Source organism: Apiospora hydei (genome assembly GCF_038363865.1).
Source record: "Apiospora hydei strain CBS 114990 chromosome Unknown utg000002l_segment0_segment0, whole genome shotgun sequence".
Taxonomy (NCBI): domain Eukaryota; kingdom Fungi; phylum Ascomycota; class Sordariomycetes; order Amphisphaeriales; family Apiosporaceae; genus Apiospora; species Apiospora hydei.
In genome coordinates, this window is record NW_027117361.1 from 1,445,360 (window position 1) to 1,460,915 (window position 15,556).

Below are 15,556 nucleotides of genomic sequence, written 5' to 3' on the forward strand. Positions count from 1 at the left end.
CTGACTTTCTTTGCCCAATGTCGACGGCAATGTTGAATTGAAAGCTCTTGATACCACAAAAAAGTCGAAAAAGTTACGATAAGCCCCACCACCCCGGCTTGGTGCGCTATCGATAAACTAATTGGTGTGGCTACCACGCTACCTCTTGCTGATAAACATTTGAAGTCTGGCTTGGCATAAAAGTACATGTGCCAGAGTGGATCATCTCGTCCTTCCCATCGTCAAATCAGAAGTACCATGTCTGATTGAGATGGACGTTTGACAACTTCTTGCAATGATGCCGCTCAACCATAATATGGTCAACATCAACCAGCAACAGGCATAATCCCAATGAGCTGCATAGCACGAGAAACCTCAGGACAGGCACATAGCTTCTGATGCATATTTCTCCCCAGCTATGTTCATGCTGACTACTTAGTTGACATTCGCTTACACGTAGGAAGTGGTGAGCTGCAGTCGGCGTATCCAAGTTACATTAGATGAGTATGTTATTTGAGGTAAACCTGAGTATCGCATTCGAAGTAGATAATAGGCCAAAATCGAACAGTCTTCCCAATCCAGTTGCAAATGGAACAGCTAAAGTCATGGTTTTGGCGCCTGGTCTCCTGGCTCTGTCTAATGAGCACGAATATATCAGCACTGTAGGATACTGCACAGATATAGGTCCTTATTACCACAGGCGACGAGGCATATCGTCAAGCGACTCCTTAATCCTAGCTAAATAACAATGGGTATCGGATGTGAATATCTACCTGTCGTGCATGTCGTATCAAGCAAGTCTCGCGCCAACCTAACAGATCCCCCGTAATCATGAATATCAACTGTGAATTCCCAAAATTTGATGCGAATAGCAGCCCTTCTGCCATCATGAGTATGAGCAACGGGTAATGTCAAATCACATTGTTTGCTTACGGCTTTGGTACCAGGTTTCTTTGGTGATATGAACAGTACAATATGGACAGTACAATATGGACAAGACACTGGAGCAACTAATTCGATCAGCGTCTATCCAAAGATCGAGAAAGAGATAGACACATGTTGATAAACTCAAACAAACGATACCTAGGTACCATGCGACAACTCGATTATGTGGCCATGGTCACGCTCTTGATTATTCCACTTGAGTGTTTTGCGAGTGCTGGCAGCATACCTAAGTTGGGAAGGAGCTTGTAGGGTAACCACGACCCAAGGGAAGTGGCTTCCTCTCAAGAACATGAAGTGCAAGACTTCAGGTGCTCCTTCCCTTCCATTCTCACCCCTCTACATTTCCTTCAAATTTCCTCGAAGAAAGCCTGCTTGTCCCTCCTCCATCACTTTCTCCTGTTCATCCGACTTGTCAGCCATTCCACTTCCCTCAAATCCCGACATCTCATCACACTTACAAGCCTGTCTCATGAACAGCATGGAGCCGACTAAGGAGTGTGTCAACCCACATTGCAAGCATACAGACAATTCTGACATCAAAGATCTGTTGTATTGCTCCAAATGCGATGGCATTTCCTATTGCTCCAAAGAGTGCTAGAAGCGTCACAGCCTCTTCCACAGGGCATACTGCCAGCATATCACTACCAACGGCAACAGCTCTGAGTCGTTTAGTGCAGTGAAGTATTACACCATGATTGCGAGCCAGGATCCTGCAGCAAAGGCTCTGATGAGACAAGTTGACCTTCCTGCGCATGGTGCGATTCCTGCTGAAAGTAGAAAACGCAGGCATTGGTAAGTTGCCCTGCATAATCACCCCTTTCTCTGTCATGGCAACACTGAACGGTTTGATATACAGCTTTCCACTTCGACGGCTTGTTCTCATGGGACAAGACACCCCTGAGAATCTTGCCCTCTTCTTCGGCAAAGCCAAGAGTGCAAGGGTGGTCACCGGTCCCCAGCGTACCTATCGTCTCGAAGCTCTCTTCGGGGGTGCCCCCACAGGCTCCCTGGGCCATCGCATTAACATGAGCGGCGGATTGGACCTCATGGGTCCTTCTTGGACCCCTCGGCCAGCATCCGCCACTGAGACCTGGGAGCTTCAAGAAATTCGGGCCATCCAGGAGGCACTTCGCAACGACGAGCGCATACTTTTTCCGAGGATGGCTATTGACGGCGATATAGACTCCTTCCTGGAAGAACGCTATGGCATTGAGAAATTGGACAAGATGATGACGCTTTACTTCTATGCGTATGAACTCATGGTTTGAGGCGTCGGAACATTGTTGGCGGTTGAGGCTTACTGTCTAAGATGGAGATAGCTCCTGATCTGGGGATAATGAACACCATTTGCTTTGTAGGTCACCAGGGGAGTGTAGGTAGCTACCAGTGTCATGTATTCTATCATAATCCACTGCAACGAGTATACAATCGCACTCGTGTCTTCCCCATGCTTTCTTGGTTTACTTGCATACATAAGTCATGCCTGAATTCAACCCAGAAAAACGCCTTGGCTTTAGCACCGATCCCAAATCAACATACTCTCCTCTCCCCCAGACCTGCTCTATGAGAAGTCCTCGCCAGCCTCCACAATCGATTCCTTCACACGAACCAGCAGGGTTGTCTTCCACTTATCCAGCTTCGACATACGGTCGTACTGGAACAGCTTGTCGGTGAAGTCATCCTGGTTGCCGCCCTCGATGGCGACGAGTAGGTCAACGAGCAGCTGGTGCTCGCGGTTGCTGGGAAATGTGGGGTCCATATCGCGGTATTTCTCGAGGGCCCGGTTGGCGGTGACCATGTCGCCGGTGGCGAGGTGGCAGATGCCGGCCTTGAGGAAGTATTCCTTGACGCTGTAGCGCATGAGGTTGTTGTTGAGGGACGCGGCCGCCACCTTTTCGTACTGCTCGATGGCCTTGTAGTAGTCGGCGTCGAGCGCGGCGATGTCGGCCACCTTAAGCCAGAGCTTGTTCGCCAGGGCGGCGGCGTTGTCGCCCTCGTACCAGCCGGCGGCCTCCTCGTAGGCCGCGAGCGCGCGCTTAGTGTCGGCCAACTGCGTCTCGAAGACCTCGCCCATCGACTCCTTGTGCTGCGCCGCGCGGCGGAAGTTGCCCGTCTTGCAGTACTGCTGGATTGAGAACTCGAGCACGCGCACGGCGTCCTCGGGCGACTCCTGCTTGTAGACCTTGAAGGCGTCCACCATGGCGTTGGCGGCGTCGTTGGGTTCCTTCAGGTTCTTATCCTGGACCTGCGCGGCCTTTTCGAAGGCCTGGCCTGCTTCTCGGTCTGGTAGCACAAGGACGTGTGTGTTAGCAATCTATCTGTAAAGGTGGCGTTGGGCGCAAAGCGACAGCAATGCGGTAACGGCGGCTGCAGCGGCGGGTCGAACGTACTCATCTTCTGCATGCGGAAGGCATTGGCGGCTTCGATGTAGAGCTCGGCCGCATCCATGTACTTCTGTTCACGGCCGCCGAAGAGACTGAAGCCGCTCGAAGCGCTCTGCAGCGTCTTGTCGGCCTGTGTGTATGTATCGCCATTTCATCAGCATCGCCTTCTAGATGGCGGGGTGCCCACATGGTGGTGGGGCAGGATGATGCTGACCTTCTGAAGCAGAGCTCGCGGATCTCCTGCCATGTTGGATATAACCGTGTAGGTGTAATATGGAAACGGGTGTGATTGCGTGTGTTCGAACGGGTCGTCGTCTGTCGGCGTAGTAGGTAGTGTAGTGTAGTGGTCGGTTGATGTTGGTAGTGGAAGGATGGATATGACAAGCCGCTGCAGCGACCTAAAACAATCCACCAGAGCTATGACGCTTCAGCTTTCCAACGTCCCCTGCAAGCGGCAAGAACGACCCTGAAGTACACAGAAGGGCACCTTACACCAATTGTACGGCATTTTGGAAAGTAGATCTACTTGCCAGTAAAAACACCTGCTTTGCTGTCTTTCGTTTTACCACGATCTGCAAATTCGCATCCGATATAGCCACTGAGCCAGTTATTGTTACGTGGCGAGACCTTGTGGGCGATAAACGCCATACATCCATTTTATTTACCTCTTTCCGGCGCATTGGTTCAACCGTGCAGGCAGCACCAGCAGTGTAAAAAAGCCACCTCCCACAAAACCATGAATAGCACGATATGCGCCCAGTGCCGCCAGGCAATACGACAACGCCTCAGAGCCCCGTCAAGTCGGTATACACAGTCAGCGAAAAGTGCCAATGGCATAGCAACCGTGACGAGGTCATGGCTTCCACAAACTCGACAAAATCACACCAACAGCTCCGACCCCGACATTCGCTCCGTCCTCTCCAAGCCCACATGGTCCGTCCGGTCACTGCTGCCACACCAGGACCCCTCCAACTCCTCTTCCTCTGCTACGTCGCCAGCTGAGAAGACCAAAGCCGACGACACCGACGAAATCACCAGCAAAACCCTCCACCATCTCCTGCGCCTTTCCGCGCTGCCGCCCCCCGCGACGCCCGCGGAGGAAGAAGCGCTCCTGACGACACTGCGGACGCAGCTCCACTTCGTGCGCTCGATCCAGGGCGTCGACACGAGCGGGGTGGCGCCCCTCGCCGCGATCCGCGACGAGACGGCGCGGGGCCGGCGGGAGCAGACGATTGGGCTCGAGACGCTGAGGGAGGCGCTCGCGCGGGAGGACGTGGTGGGACACAGCCGAAGGCGGAGGCGGAGGCGGGTGGAGGAGCAGAGGGGGAAGAGGAATGAGGCCGAGGATTGGGATGCGCTGGCGGGGGCGAGCGAGACGGCGGGGAGGTACTTCGTGGTGCGGAGCGGGAAGGGGGGAGAGGGTCAGTAAGGAAGAAGACTGGCGTCATGACGATATTGCCAGGGCTCGGGGGGTGATGCAGAACTAGATGCTGCCTACTCGGATAGAATAGATATATACCCATGTCTTTAGTGGAATATACGCGGCAGACCCTGCTTGAGCTTATGTGAATGACGGGTGCCCGTTCCCTCCAGTAGGGCAGGGCAGATGGTTTAACAGCCCACGCCTCTGCTATGGTTGATGTAGCTGAGCTGAAGCTTCGGGGCAGTATTCTTTACGTTCATGGTTTTGGTTCCGAGCCACGACCCGAGATAAGCACTGTGCGTGGTGTAATGTGTATATGGGACTTCTGAGAAACGTAGACATACTGATCAAGTATGAGCTGTAGCTATGGCATCGGAAGTCAGGAGGACAGACTGCGAATGAAAGGGATGGACCACCAAGTTACAAGTCCTCGAATAAGAATCTACCACCAGGTATATTACTGCCCTGCACCTTTCCTAGCCTCGGCTGTTCTTCTGCCTTCCAGCTTTTGTTTTGATCGGACTCACGTGAACTCGTTTGTCGAGGTGAGAATATCGAACACACCATCCACAAGGCTGCCTTCCACATCACGCCCCTGGATCTCATAGCACCTTCAAAGGCGTGCCGAGCGTACATTGAGTATATGATGCCGGTTATCTCAAGCTACATGGCCGCATATCAGAGTGACGTATTACCCCATGGTTGTATGAAAATCACGACTTGACTGGTCAGGGGGTTGGTTAAGCGCCCCTTGACACAAGATCTGCCTCTTGGGCCAGACCTCGTATTGAAATGCTGGTAAGTGCATATACGAACACCTATCGAAAAGCATGCCTCGGGTGAGTGTATAGCGAATCCCATATGGCGAGACTACGCATAGAACACGACGAGGCGATAACTGGTGTTCATTCACCGGTCTTGGGAGTACAAGCGAACGAGAGGGTTCGATTTGCCCTCACAGCCCAAGCCATTGGCCTTGATTAGGACATGAGTATATCGTGGATTACATATATATATCAGTTCGAACAATATGTAGGTAGGCCATTGGGTTGTCGGTGTGTCATCCCTTGTGCATATGCTCGTTCTATCGTTGTTATCAGGTCACTGCATACATACAGGCATTACACCAGTTTGCCGAATCCGCCGAACCCGAAGCTGTACACATGTAGGACGTTCCAGTATCACTATCGTCGGTAGCATATCTTTTTGGCAATCGTTCTCCGTCAAACCCTCAGCGGTGGAATGAAGTAGAGGAGATAGCTTCAGGCGACACATAGGCTGATAGTGGAAAGAGGCCGTCCGCTGCCACATCATGGTCAGACATGATGGGCATTAACAGTATTCACAGGCTGGGTCATAGCACTCTCTAGTAGCCCAGGCTGTTCTCTCATTCTCATACCTAAGCGTATTCTTTGATATTTGGACGTAACTTCGTTTCATGCAAGCTACAGTTGGGCACTTATCTAACTCTTTATAGACTGGGAGGTGGACTATGGCGAGCAACTTATCTGTTGGAAATAAGTTATATCTCACGAGAGTGTTCCATGGAGAAATATGATGCTGTCGCCAATGTTGGTGTATGTGTTCTCAGGGATACAGCTATGCGGCATCATCCGTGTTACTTGGCACCCATGTTCGTCGGACCTTTTTATCCTTCCGAGTAGAGGGAAGCTTGAGCTCGCGACACGATATCCGGCGTTCTTGGATAAGTGGTTTGGTACCTGAATTGTATCTCAGTAGTTGTAATCAGAAATGCAAGGGAAAGCCCTGCTGCGTTGGACCTGGTGGCGGATTTTAGAATGCTACTCAAAGCAGGCTTCAATTTGTCACGGGTGGTATCGTTGCTCTCGCGGGCGGCATGATGGCTGGACCGGCAAAGTTTGCCAACGCCGAACCTGCCGCCCCCGGCCCATTAATGGCGGGTGGTATGTATTTGGATCTCTCCATTTGGTTCTCGAATGGGCGATGGAGTGAGGAGGCTGGTGTGCCTTCACCAAATTCCCCCAAGAAATCTGACCACACAGCGCGCCGCATTTCCCACGCATGTGCGGCACAGGTGGGATTGGGCTCAATCGAGGAATTCTCCCGGAGTGGGCGCCGATGCACAACACATCGTGTTAACCCAAGATTACCCCATATCGCTGGCGATAATATGCAGATCCATTGCTTTTTCCGGCAACGCCTGGTCGTGATCGCGAGCCGCCATTGGTGGAAGAGGATGGCGAGGTTGCAACATACAACGTGACCATTATACCCTGCCAACCAACTCGGCTCGATACGAGGAATATAGCATCGCATCGAGAGCGTAGCGGCATTAGCATGGCAAATAATGGCGCGGCAACGCAACTGACGATGCTCACGCTACGCTCCGAATGCAGGCGAGACTGACGTAGGAAGGATGGAATGCCAAGCGGTGTGACATCCTTGACATCCTTCACCAACATACCTTAAATACCGTTGGGCATCCTTCGATATATTCCTGTCACTCACTCTCTCCAGTCAGTGCATTCCTACCTCGAGAGAAATCACCCACCTCATATATCCTCTCAATTACCATAATCCACTACCCCAAACCACCACCAACACCACCACCAAACACTCTCCCAAATCTTTCAAGATGCAGTTCACCAGCACCATCGTCCTCGCCTTCCTCTCGGCCATGGCCACCGCGGCCCCGACTACCCCTGCCGCCGCCGCCGATACCTGCGCCGCGACGCACACGGCGTGCCGCGCCGCCGCCGACGGCGACAACACGCAGATCATCGCGTGCGACGAGGCGCAGACGCAGTGCGTGGGCGCGTGCCTGCAGGCGCAGACCGTCTGCGCCTTCGCGCCCGACGCCAACATGTCCTTCTGCGCCTCCGAGTACGTCGGCTGCTCGGGGCTCGCCGTCGAGACGCTCCAGGACTGCGAGGTGCAGGACAACGCCTGCCGCGTCGCGCCCGACGCCAACATGAGCTTCTGCGCCTCCGAGAAGGCCAAGTGCCAGGGCTTCTGCGAGGCCGCGTACGGCGACTGCCGCGTCGCGCCCGACGCCAACATGAGCTTCTGCGCGTCCAAGTACGCCAACTGCCTGGGCTACAACCCCTTCTAAGCGACGGAGAGAAGGACGAGGGAAGGAATCCGTGGGAGGAATCCTGAGGAAGAAAGGGGTACTACCAAGGGCGGTCACATGACAACAGCGACAAGACGCACGAACCTTGGAGTGTGATTGGTCACGAGTGGCGACGATGATGATGTTGATGATGGATGCATAGTCAAGTAATGAAGGATGATGATATTGTACATAAGTTGTGCTGGCAGCATAAAAAGTTCAGCTAATATAATGTAATGGACTCTACAGAAGGACGCAATTTTGTGCAAACGTGGTCCCGGTTTGGTGGTTCAGATTGATAGCGACGACGTCGGTTTCTTTTCGCTTGCTTGGCGAGCTACCAGGTAAAACAGAAAATACATGTGATGAGGAAACGACTGGGATCGAACATGCAAGCCTTGCAGCTACTACGGTTAATAGTTGGTAAGAAGTAGGTCCCTAACCTTCCAGCTGGGAATATCATTCCCTTCCATATTCCCCTGTCGTTCATCCAGAATAAACCGCCTGTGGTGCTGTAAAGGGTATTGCGTCAGTGTGTAATACCCGTACCATTTGTTGATCAACTTCGGCTGCGGATGACTTCGCTCCCCGGTTTGCTTACCGAACATTGGCTCTCTCCCCATAGGTTCGTCCCTTGGAAATGGAATTGGATTATCTAATTGCCTATTCAGCGCGACCCAGAGTATAAGTTGGCAGTCCCATGGTTCGTGAGTTGACGTAGACCCCTGCCTAACCCAAAATCGGAACCTTTTATATGGGTGTGTAGGTGGGGATGCCGCCCAGGTACTCTTGGTTCTATACGCTGCGGCTATTGGGCTCCAAGTTTCCCCCTTCTTGTGCCTTTCTAGCTTCCCCTCGCTTCCTTCTATCAAGGAAAATCAGCTGCATCGAAGCTCTCGCAAACCCACACGGCGTGATTGTGATGGACAGATATCCACGCTTGGCGTTATGGAGAGAGAGAGAGGGGGGGAGGAGGAATTGGAGTGCGGGAGATGGGTGATGATACGCATGCAAGTGACGACGCATCCCCAGGACCGACCGCTATATCGTCGCCTATCGTGAGAACCACGGAACTTGGTGTTACGGTCAAGACGATAGATAGGAGATATGTGGCTGGTTATCGGTGTTAGCGGGTTCGACACGACGTTTTGCTCTTCGTCCACTGTCTTACAGAGGAATTCGGACAGAGAGAGGCCAACGTTGAAAACTGCCGGCATGTTCTTTCGTGTTACGGTATTACCGGACCGGGCTGTAGCCAGGCCCAAGAATAGGACACACCATTCTTCCCGTCAACTCGGTGCATCACAGAATGGTCGTTTAGGGGGACGTGGAATCTCTCTAGGAGGATAGAAACACATTCCGTAAAGAAGCGAGGTTCATATGGTGCAGCTTGTGTACCGTTTTCCGCTTGAGTTATTGTTGTTTGGCGGATACCGATGCCATGGATGAAGCATCTGTAGGCCTTCGTTATGCAAGGACTATGTACATCAAATGAAAAGGCCGTTGCGAAGGGTGCTTCTGGCATGCCCAGGAACAATACCTCCGATAGTTGGATTGTACAGTTTCATGTAGAGCATGGGGTTATGATAGCCTGTTTTGCAGTTTGATGCGAGCTAACAAAGTCTTGTCAAGTTCTGCTTACGACATGAAGTGTAGCTTTCGTGGCCATCGAAAGCGTACATCAAACTCCTCCTTACTAAACAGACCATGAAGGGCAAGTGGATTTGGCAACGAAGCAAGTTTTTCTAGAAAACCCTTGCCGGCGCTAAGCATATCAAGCAGATGTCAGGAATCATCCGCTCATTGGGGTATCACAGCCGGCTGGCAACATGCCATGTTCAGCCGCTATGCAGCAAGGGTAGGCACATCATCCAATGCCCTGACACGGGACTTCAGAGGCCTGTCGGAGAGGAGTTCAGCCCAGCGAACCACCTGCCACACTGCCAAGTCGTAGCTTGTCCATTTCAGCTGGTGGGCATCTGTACCTGACACGCATACGCAGTGTCACGAAGCCATTCGGTTCGTCCACCCGCGTTCTCGAACCAAGGAACGAGGTGGTATCGATATCATGCCTTATGAAGCTCACACATGCAGTCGACCAATGGCAAGTGAGCCCACGAAGGATCTGCTGGCAGGATTATGGGAGTAAGCAACACTCCGCTTGCTGTCAGCCGACGTTCTGCAAGCCATGGTTGGATCCCGTACGGGCTGTGTCTCCCTTTCTGAGGGTGGTCGAGGAGTAGACGTCCCAAGTCGCTGTGCCCGAAGACCCGGCAACGGTGCTACTCCTCGGCAGGAATGACAATGCAGTGTACACGTACCATTGGCGGCAAATCAACTCATGTAAGTAAGCCACCGAGAGTCTACTGTATGTATGTATCAGTATGTGTAGCGCAGACCCTGACGGTTTGGTAACAGAACCCCTTAGCACTCGGACATATTTCGCTCAAGACGGGAGATGGCCGAAGCGATGACACGCTGAGATTGAGTTCCTTCGCAAACAGGTTGCATTGCCGATGGGAGCATGCTTCCCCGTCCCGCCGTCCGTCAAGATGAACCCCATCGGCCGCGACGATGTTGTCACCGCCTGTTTCGATCTTGACAGGGGTCGAGGAGACGGTGATGAATAGTCGAACGAGATTTTTCAATAAGAAGATCAAGGTGTTGCTGTCAGACACTGGCTGGTACGGCTCGCCATCGCCGGCAATTTTCCATATTTTACGAAGTAATTTCCTGGAAGCCATTCTAGGTAGATGTGTACGTGCAGGCGGCGGGTTTGTTTGGCGGAGACTTCCAATGTCAAAGCGGCTCGGAGTCTCTACACCAAACTCGGAAGGTCTTGTTGAACATCACTTGGCCTAGAGAAGCCGTTACGCCAGGCAAATTAGGTTGGCCGGACCCCTAAAAGTGGTGTTAAGTATACTCCAATATCTGTTCGAGGCTTAGTGTTGGTGTTCTATTCAAGAAAACGCGCTATGACAGCCTAATAAGAGCGAGGAAGGTTCCTGATACGCCTAATGCACCTCGCAGCCCACTGTTGAAGAACCGCAGGGCAAGGATGGCTGCTGAGAATTCCGCGGCGGGGTTTGGGGGCACGGAACTAAAACGACGCAAAGTGATCGGCCATCGTGCAAGCACTGTAAGTCTATTGATCCTGTGCACTCTGCTCTCCCTTTGAGTCTTCCACTCCCCGGGCCCAGCAGATACAGCAGCAGAAGCAGACTGTCGAACCTAGGGATGCCTCCACAGCCCACAATCTGCGCCTATCATGAATCATCGTGAACCGTGTAATTGCATCTGAACATCTTTATTCTAAAGACCAGGCCCAGGGGGCGAAACTCAGCCTGGCAGAGTTGACGATGGAGATGGAGGACGGAGATGTCTCCCAAAGAACGTTTAGACGTTCCCCAATTCCTAATGGGCAGCGGGGCCCACTGCCGGAACGAGCAATAAGCAAGGTTAAACTTTTGGTCTCGACCCCTGAGCCCAGCAGAGCGTTTTTGGTACACACAAAAAAGAAAAGAAAGCATGAACCAATCTGCACGCACTGCGCTAGTGGCCTTCAACAACAGTCAACTCGTTACCCGTTCAGCGTCGCACCGGAACCAGGCCCCGACCAGGGCATCTCGACATTGCATGAGAAACGAACACAACAATCCAATTGCCGTTCGGGCGCCGAGACAGGCCCCAGGAACAAGGCCGACGGGCTGATTGGACGCTAGCAAGGCATGAGGAGGAGATGTCGTGAGTACTGCATCGCACTCCGCCAGTCTCTCTGCCTCGAATCGACAGCAGAATCACATCACCGCTCTCATCTATTTCTTAGAATGGTTCATGATGACTAGGTATTCGCAAACTATTTGGGGGCCGTGCAGAGGGTGGATCATTGAAGATCTTATCTGGACCGAGCCCTCTCAACCAGTACTTTCTGGTATTGCCTCTTGAATCTTCAGCAGATCCGAGTTCGCGCTTGCGTTTACTCCAAGTTGTATACGTACTGCCAGCAAGACAGATGATGTGCAGTTGCCTTTCGATACCAAACCCTACCATCCTACGGGGCACTAGGTCCGCATAACAAACTCCCCTTTGGAATTCATTAGGGACTAGTTCAACGGCAACCGGCTGCCGCATACTCACGATACTCCGTACCGAGGCGGGTCGCCATGGCGAAAAATCGACCGATTTGGGACAAGCTGCCTTGGACCATCCCCTGGAGCATCCCCTGATCAATGCAGCCAAGTGAACTAGGTGAATTCTCTATCGCTTCTCCCGGCAGCCCTCACAATAGGTACCCCAGTCTTGGGTCGCGCATGCGCTGAGCTCTGTTGAGCTCTGAGCCTGAGCCTGCTCTCTCCATCCCTACCAGGCGCAGCCTGTACGTAGTACGTACTCGCATGGGACTGTAAGGCGAGGCCACCCTTTAAGCCTAGCATGCGGTCTGGTGCGGAGTGTCTCCTGGCAAGAACACACCCCCTAGGCTAGGCAGGAAGGGCAATGGAAATTCGAAAGGATGCAGGGAATGGGGCTCGAGGAGATTAGATGCCATACCATATCCCGATGATGGCGTATGGGGAGCACCCGAAACGATGCCACTACGCCATGTTGGCAATTATATATAGATGCCATCTTGGCTTACCTCGAGTCCGACTCCCTTCTCTTAGCCAAGGCACTCACTTTCCTTAAGTTAGAGCAACGGCCTCACCTCAAGTCATTCCTTTTTGTAAGTATACTACTTCTGAACGCCACTCGAGGCCTGCCCGATCCTGGTGGCTCCGCTAGGGCCGCAGCTCGGTTACAGATGAACTACTAGCTAACAACTCCACTCTCTCCAGTGAGCTCTAGTGCCAAACCATGTTGTTCAACAAGCTCTTCAGCCTCATGGCTGCCGTCGTGCCTCTGGCCGCGGCAGTCGACCTCGACGGATACGAGTACGTCGTCGTCGGCAGCGGTGCCGGTGGCGGCCCGCTCGCCGCCCGCCTGGCCATCGCCGGCCACAAGACCCTCCTTATCGAGGCCGGTGACGACCAGGGCAAGAACCAAAACTACACCGTCCCGGCCTTCAACGCCAAGTCCTCCGAGGACGAGCACATGGCCTGGAACTTCTTCGTCCGCCACTACGAGGACGACGCCAAGCAAGCCCGCGACTTCAAGACCGTCTACGACCTGCCCGATGGCGGCGAGTACATCGGTCTCGACCCCCTGAGGGCGCCAAGCTCAAGGGATCTCTGTACCCCCGTACTGGCACCCTCGGTGGCTGCACCGCCCACAACGCCCTGATTGCCGTCTACCCTCACCGTTCTGATTTCGAGTACATCGCCGAGATGACTGGCGACAAGAGCTGGAGCGCCGACAACATGCGCACCTACTTCGAGCGCATGGAGGACAAGAAGTACCTCAGCCTCCTTCCTCTTTCCAATGACGGTCACGGCTACAAGGGCTGGCACACCATCTCCTGGGCGCCCCTGTCCATCCCCCTGGGCGATGCCGGCATCATGTCCATGCTGCTCGGAGGTGCTTTCGCCATCGGCAACTTGACCAAGTCCGTCTTCGACATGACCACCCTGCTCGCCGGTGATGCCAACGCCAACACCGAGTCGCGCGACCAGGACCCCGGCTACTACCAGATCCCCATCTCCACCAGGGACAACACCCGTGTCGGCTCGCGCGAGTTCGTCCTCGACACCCGCGACGCTGTCAACTCCGACGGCAGCAAGAAGTACCCCCTGGACGTCCGCATGAACTGCCACGTCACCAAGGTCACCTTTGACGAGTCCGTCAACCCTCCCCGCGCCACCGGCGTTGAGTTCCTCGACGGTGCCCATCTCTACAGCGCTAGCCCCCTGTCCCGCAGCGCCAAGGCTGGTATCCCCGGTTCCGCCAAGGCTTCCCGCGAGGTCGTCGTTGCCGGTGGTGTCTACAACTCGCCCCAGCTCCTTAAGCTCAGCGGTGTCGGCCCGGCCGAGGAGCTGAAGAAGTTCGACATCCCCGTCATTGCCGACCTGCCCGGTGTCGGCACCAACCTACAGGACCACTACGAGATTTCCGTCCAGGCCCGTACCGACGACGAGTGGGTCGCCTTCAACGGCTGCACCTGGCACGGCGATGAGAAGGACTCCTGCATCGACAAGTATGAGAACCCCGGCCTGCTCGGCGACCAGGGCGTCTACGCCTCCAACGGCCTCGCCGCCACCATGTACAAGAGGAGCAGCACCGCCCCCAACAACGACTGGGACACCTTCGTGTTCGGCGGCCCCGTCAACTTCCGCGGCTACTTCCCCGGCTACAGCATCAACGCCACCGACGAGCACGACTGGTGGACCTGGGCCATCCTCAAGTCTCACCCCCGCAACACTGCCGGTGGTGTGACTCTGCGCTCGGCTGATCCCCTCGACATGCCCGACATCATGTTCCACTACTACTCCGAGGCCAACGGCGAGTACAAGAAGGACCTCCAGGCCATGGTCGAGGCCGTCGGCCTCGCCCGTGATGCCTTCGCGCGCCAGCCCCACAAGACCACTGAGGTCATGCCCGGCGCCGACGTCCAGTCCCAGGAGGACCTCGAGCAGTGGATCCAGGACATCACCTGGGGCCACCACGCCTCGTCCACCTGCCCCATCGGCACCGACTCGGACCCCATGGCCGTCCTCGACTCGTCCTTCCGCGTCCGCAAGGTCCAGGGCCTGCGTGTTGTTGACGCCTCCGTCTACCCGCGCATCCCCGGTACCTTCACGGCCGTCTCGACCTACATGGTCGCCGAGAAGGCTGCTGATGTCATGCTCGCCGAGCTGAAATAGAGCAGAGAAGGGCAGAGCAAGCAGTGTTAAGTCTCTTTGGCCTGCGCCCTGACGATCTGGTCCCGCACGCCAAATAAATATAGGGGGACTTGCTAGTTAGCACGGCAACGACAAGAACAAGAACAAGAACAACATAGTTTGATAATTGGTCATTTTTACCAGCCAGCGACAAGTATACAAATCTACATAGTAATAATGATACCTCTGACAAAAACACCCACACGCACACATTCAATAAGAATCGTGCCAGTCGTTTCACTGACGTTGTTTCAAGCTCCAATTAATTAGCTGATGGATTTTCGATGATGTGCTGTTGATTGACGCCGGTATCATGACTCGTAAATCTCCCTCGGGAAGGCGGCGAGGTCGGATCGCGGAAATACCCATCGGAAAAGGAGGCCCCCCACCAGATTGCTACTGCAACCTCGAGTACTCTTGCTGTGCCTGGCTCTTGCGTCCTTGCGTCCTTGCGTCCTTGCGTCTTGCTTCTTTGTGTCTGTGCCGCTCGCTCGCTTGCTCGCTTACTCTGATGCTATCCGAGCGAGCAGGGACTAACCTTGATTGCGGCGCAGGAACGAGGCGTAGAAGCTTGGCTGTCAGGTGGGCTTTGACGTTAATTGTCGATTTGGGGCTTTCAAGATTTGAACGTTCTCAACTCCACCTTGCACGCCGTTACGTTACGTTGCGATGGGATGTGATGCGTTGCGTTGCGTTGGCCGTTTGGCTTGTGGGGCCGGAAACTGTTACACTGAGCACTTCGATCAATCGCTCGGTCTCTTTGGCGAAACCGTAGAGCCGTGAAACCCAATCTGATGAAGCGAGATAGAGATGGCGAAGGAGGGACATCGGCCGCGAATATACTTGCCCATCATAGGCCGGCCCGACGTTGTAAACATCCCTCAAAATAGTGGGCGTGTTGAGTTGCCAGAAGTGCTCT

The 15,556-nt window shown here is 54.0% G+C and overlaps 5 protein-coding genes across 5 annotated transcripts; 4 read left to right on the forward strand and 1 right to left on the reverse strand.

Annotated features, from left to right (window-relative positions):
• Positions 1-1,615: 1,615 nt before the first annotated feature.
• PG997_000456 (uncharacterized protein) lies at positions 1,616-2,192 on the forward strand (the record flags this gene model as incomplete). The annotated part of the gene is made up of 2 exons (XM_066804771.1): positions 1,616-1,716; positions 1,781-2,192. 2 exons carry the CDS (start codon positions 1,616-1,618, stop codon positions 2,190-2,192), a joined length of 513 nt encoding a protein of 170 aa, XP_066674544.1.
• Positions 2,193-2,485: 293 nt separating this feature from the next.
• On the reverse strand, positions 2,486-3,555 carry PG997_000457 (uncharacterized protein; the record flags this gene model as incomplete). The annotated part of the gene is made up of 3 exons (XM_066804772.1): positions 2,486-3,207; positions 3,315-3,438; positions 3,523-3,555. 3 exons carry the CDS (start codon positions 3,553-3,555, stop codon positions 2,486-2,488), a joined length of 879 nt encoding a protein of 292 aa, XP_066674545.1.
• Positions 3,556-4,044: 489 nt separating this feature from the next.
• Positions 4,045-4,737, forward strand: PG997_000458 (uncharacterized protein; the record flags this gene model as incomplete). Its single annotated transcript, XM_066804773.1, has 1 exon — positions 4,045-4,737. One exon carries the CDS (start codon positions 4,045-4,047, stop codon positions 4,735-4,737), a length of 693 nt encoding a protein of 230 aa, XP_066674546.1.
• A 2,611-nt stretch (positions 4,738-7,348) lies between these two features.
• On the forward strand, positions 7,349-7,825 carry PG997_000459 (uncharacterized protein; the record flags this gene model as incomplete). Its single annotated transcript, XM_066804774.1, has 1 exon — positions 7,349-7,825. One exon carries the CDS (start codon positions 7,349-7,351, stop codon positions 7,823-7,825), a length of 477 nt encoding a protein of 158 aa, XP_066674547.1.
• Positions 7,826-12,676: 4,851 nt separating this feature from the next.
• PG997_000460 (uncharacterized protein) lies at positions 12,677-14,619 on the forward strand (the record flags this gene model as incomplete). Its single annotated transcript, XM_066804775.1, has 2 exons — positions 12,677-13,075; positions 13,135-14,619. 2 exons carry the CDS (start codon positions 12,677-12,679, stop codon positions 14,617-14,619), a joined length of 1,884 nt encoding a protein of 627 aa, XP_066674548.1.
• Between the last annotated feature and the right edge of the window lie 937 nt (positions 14,620-15,556).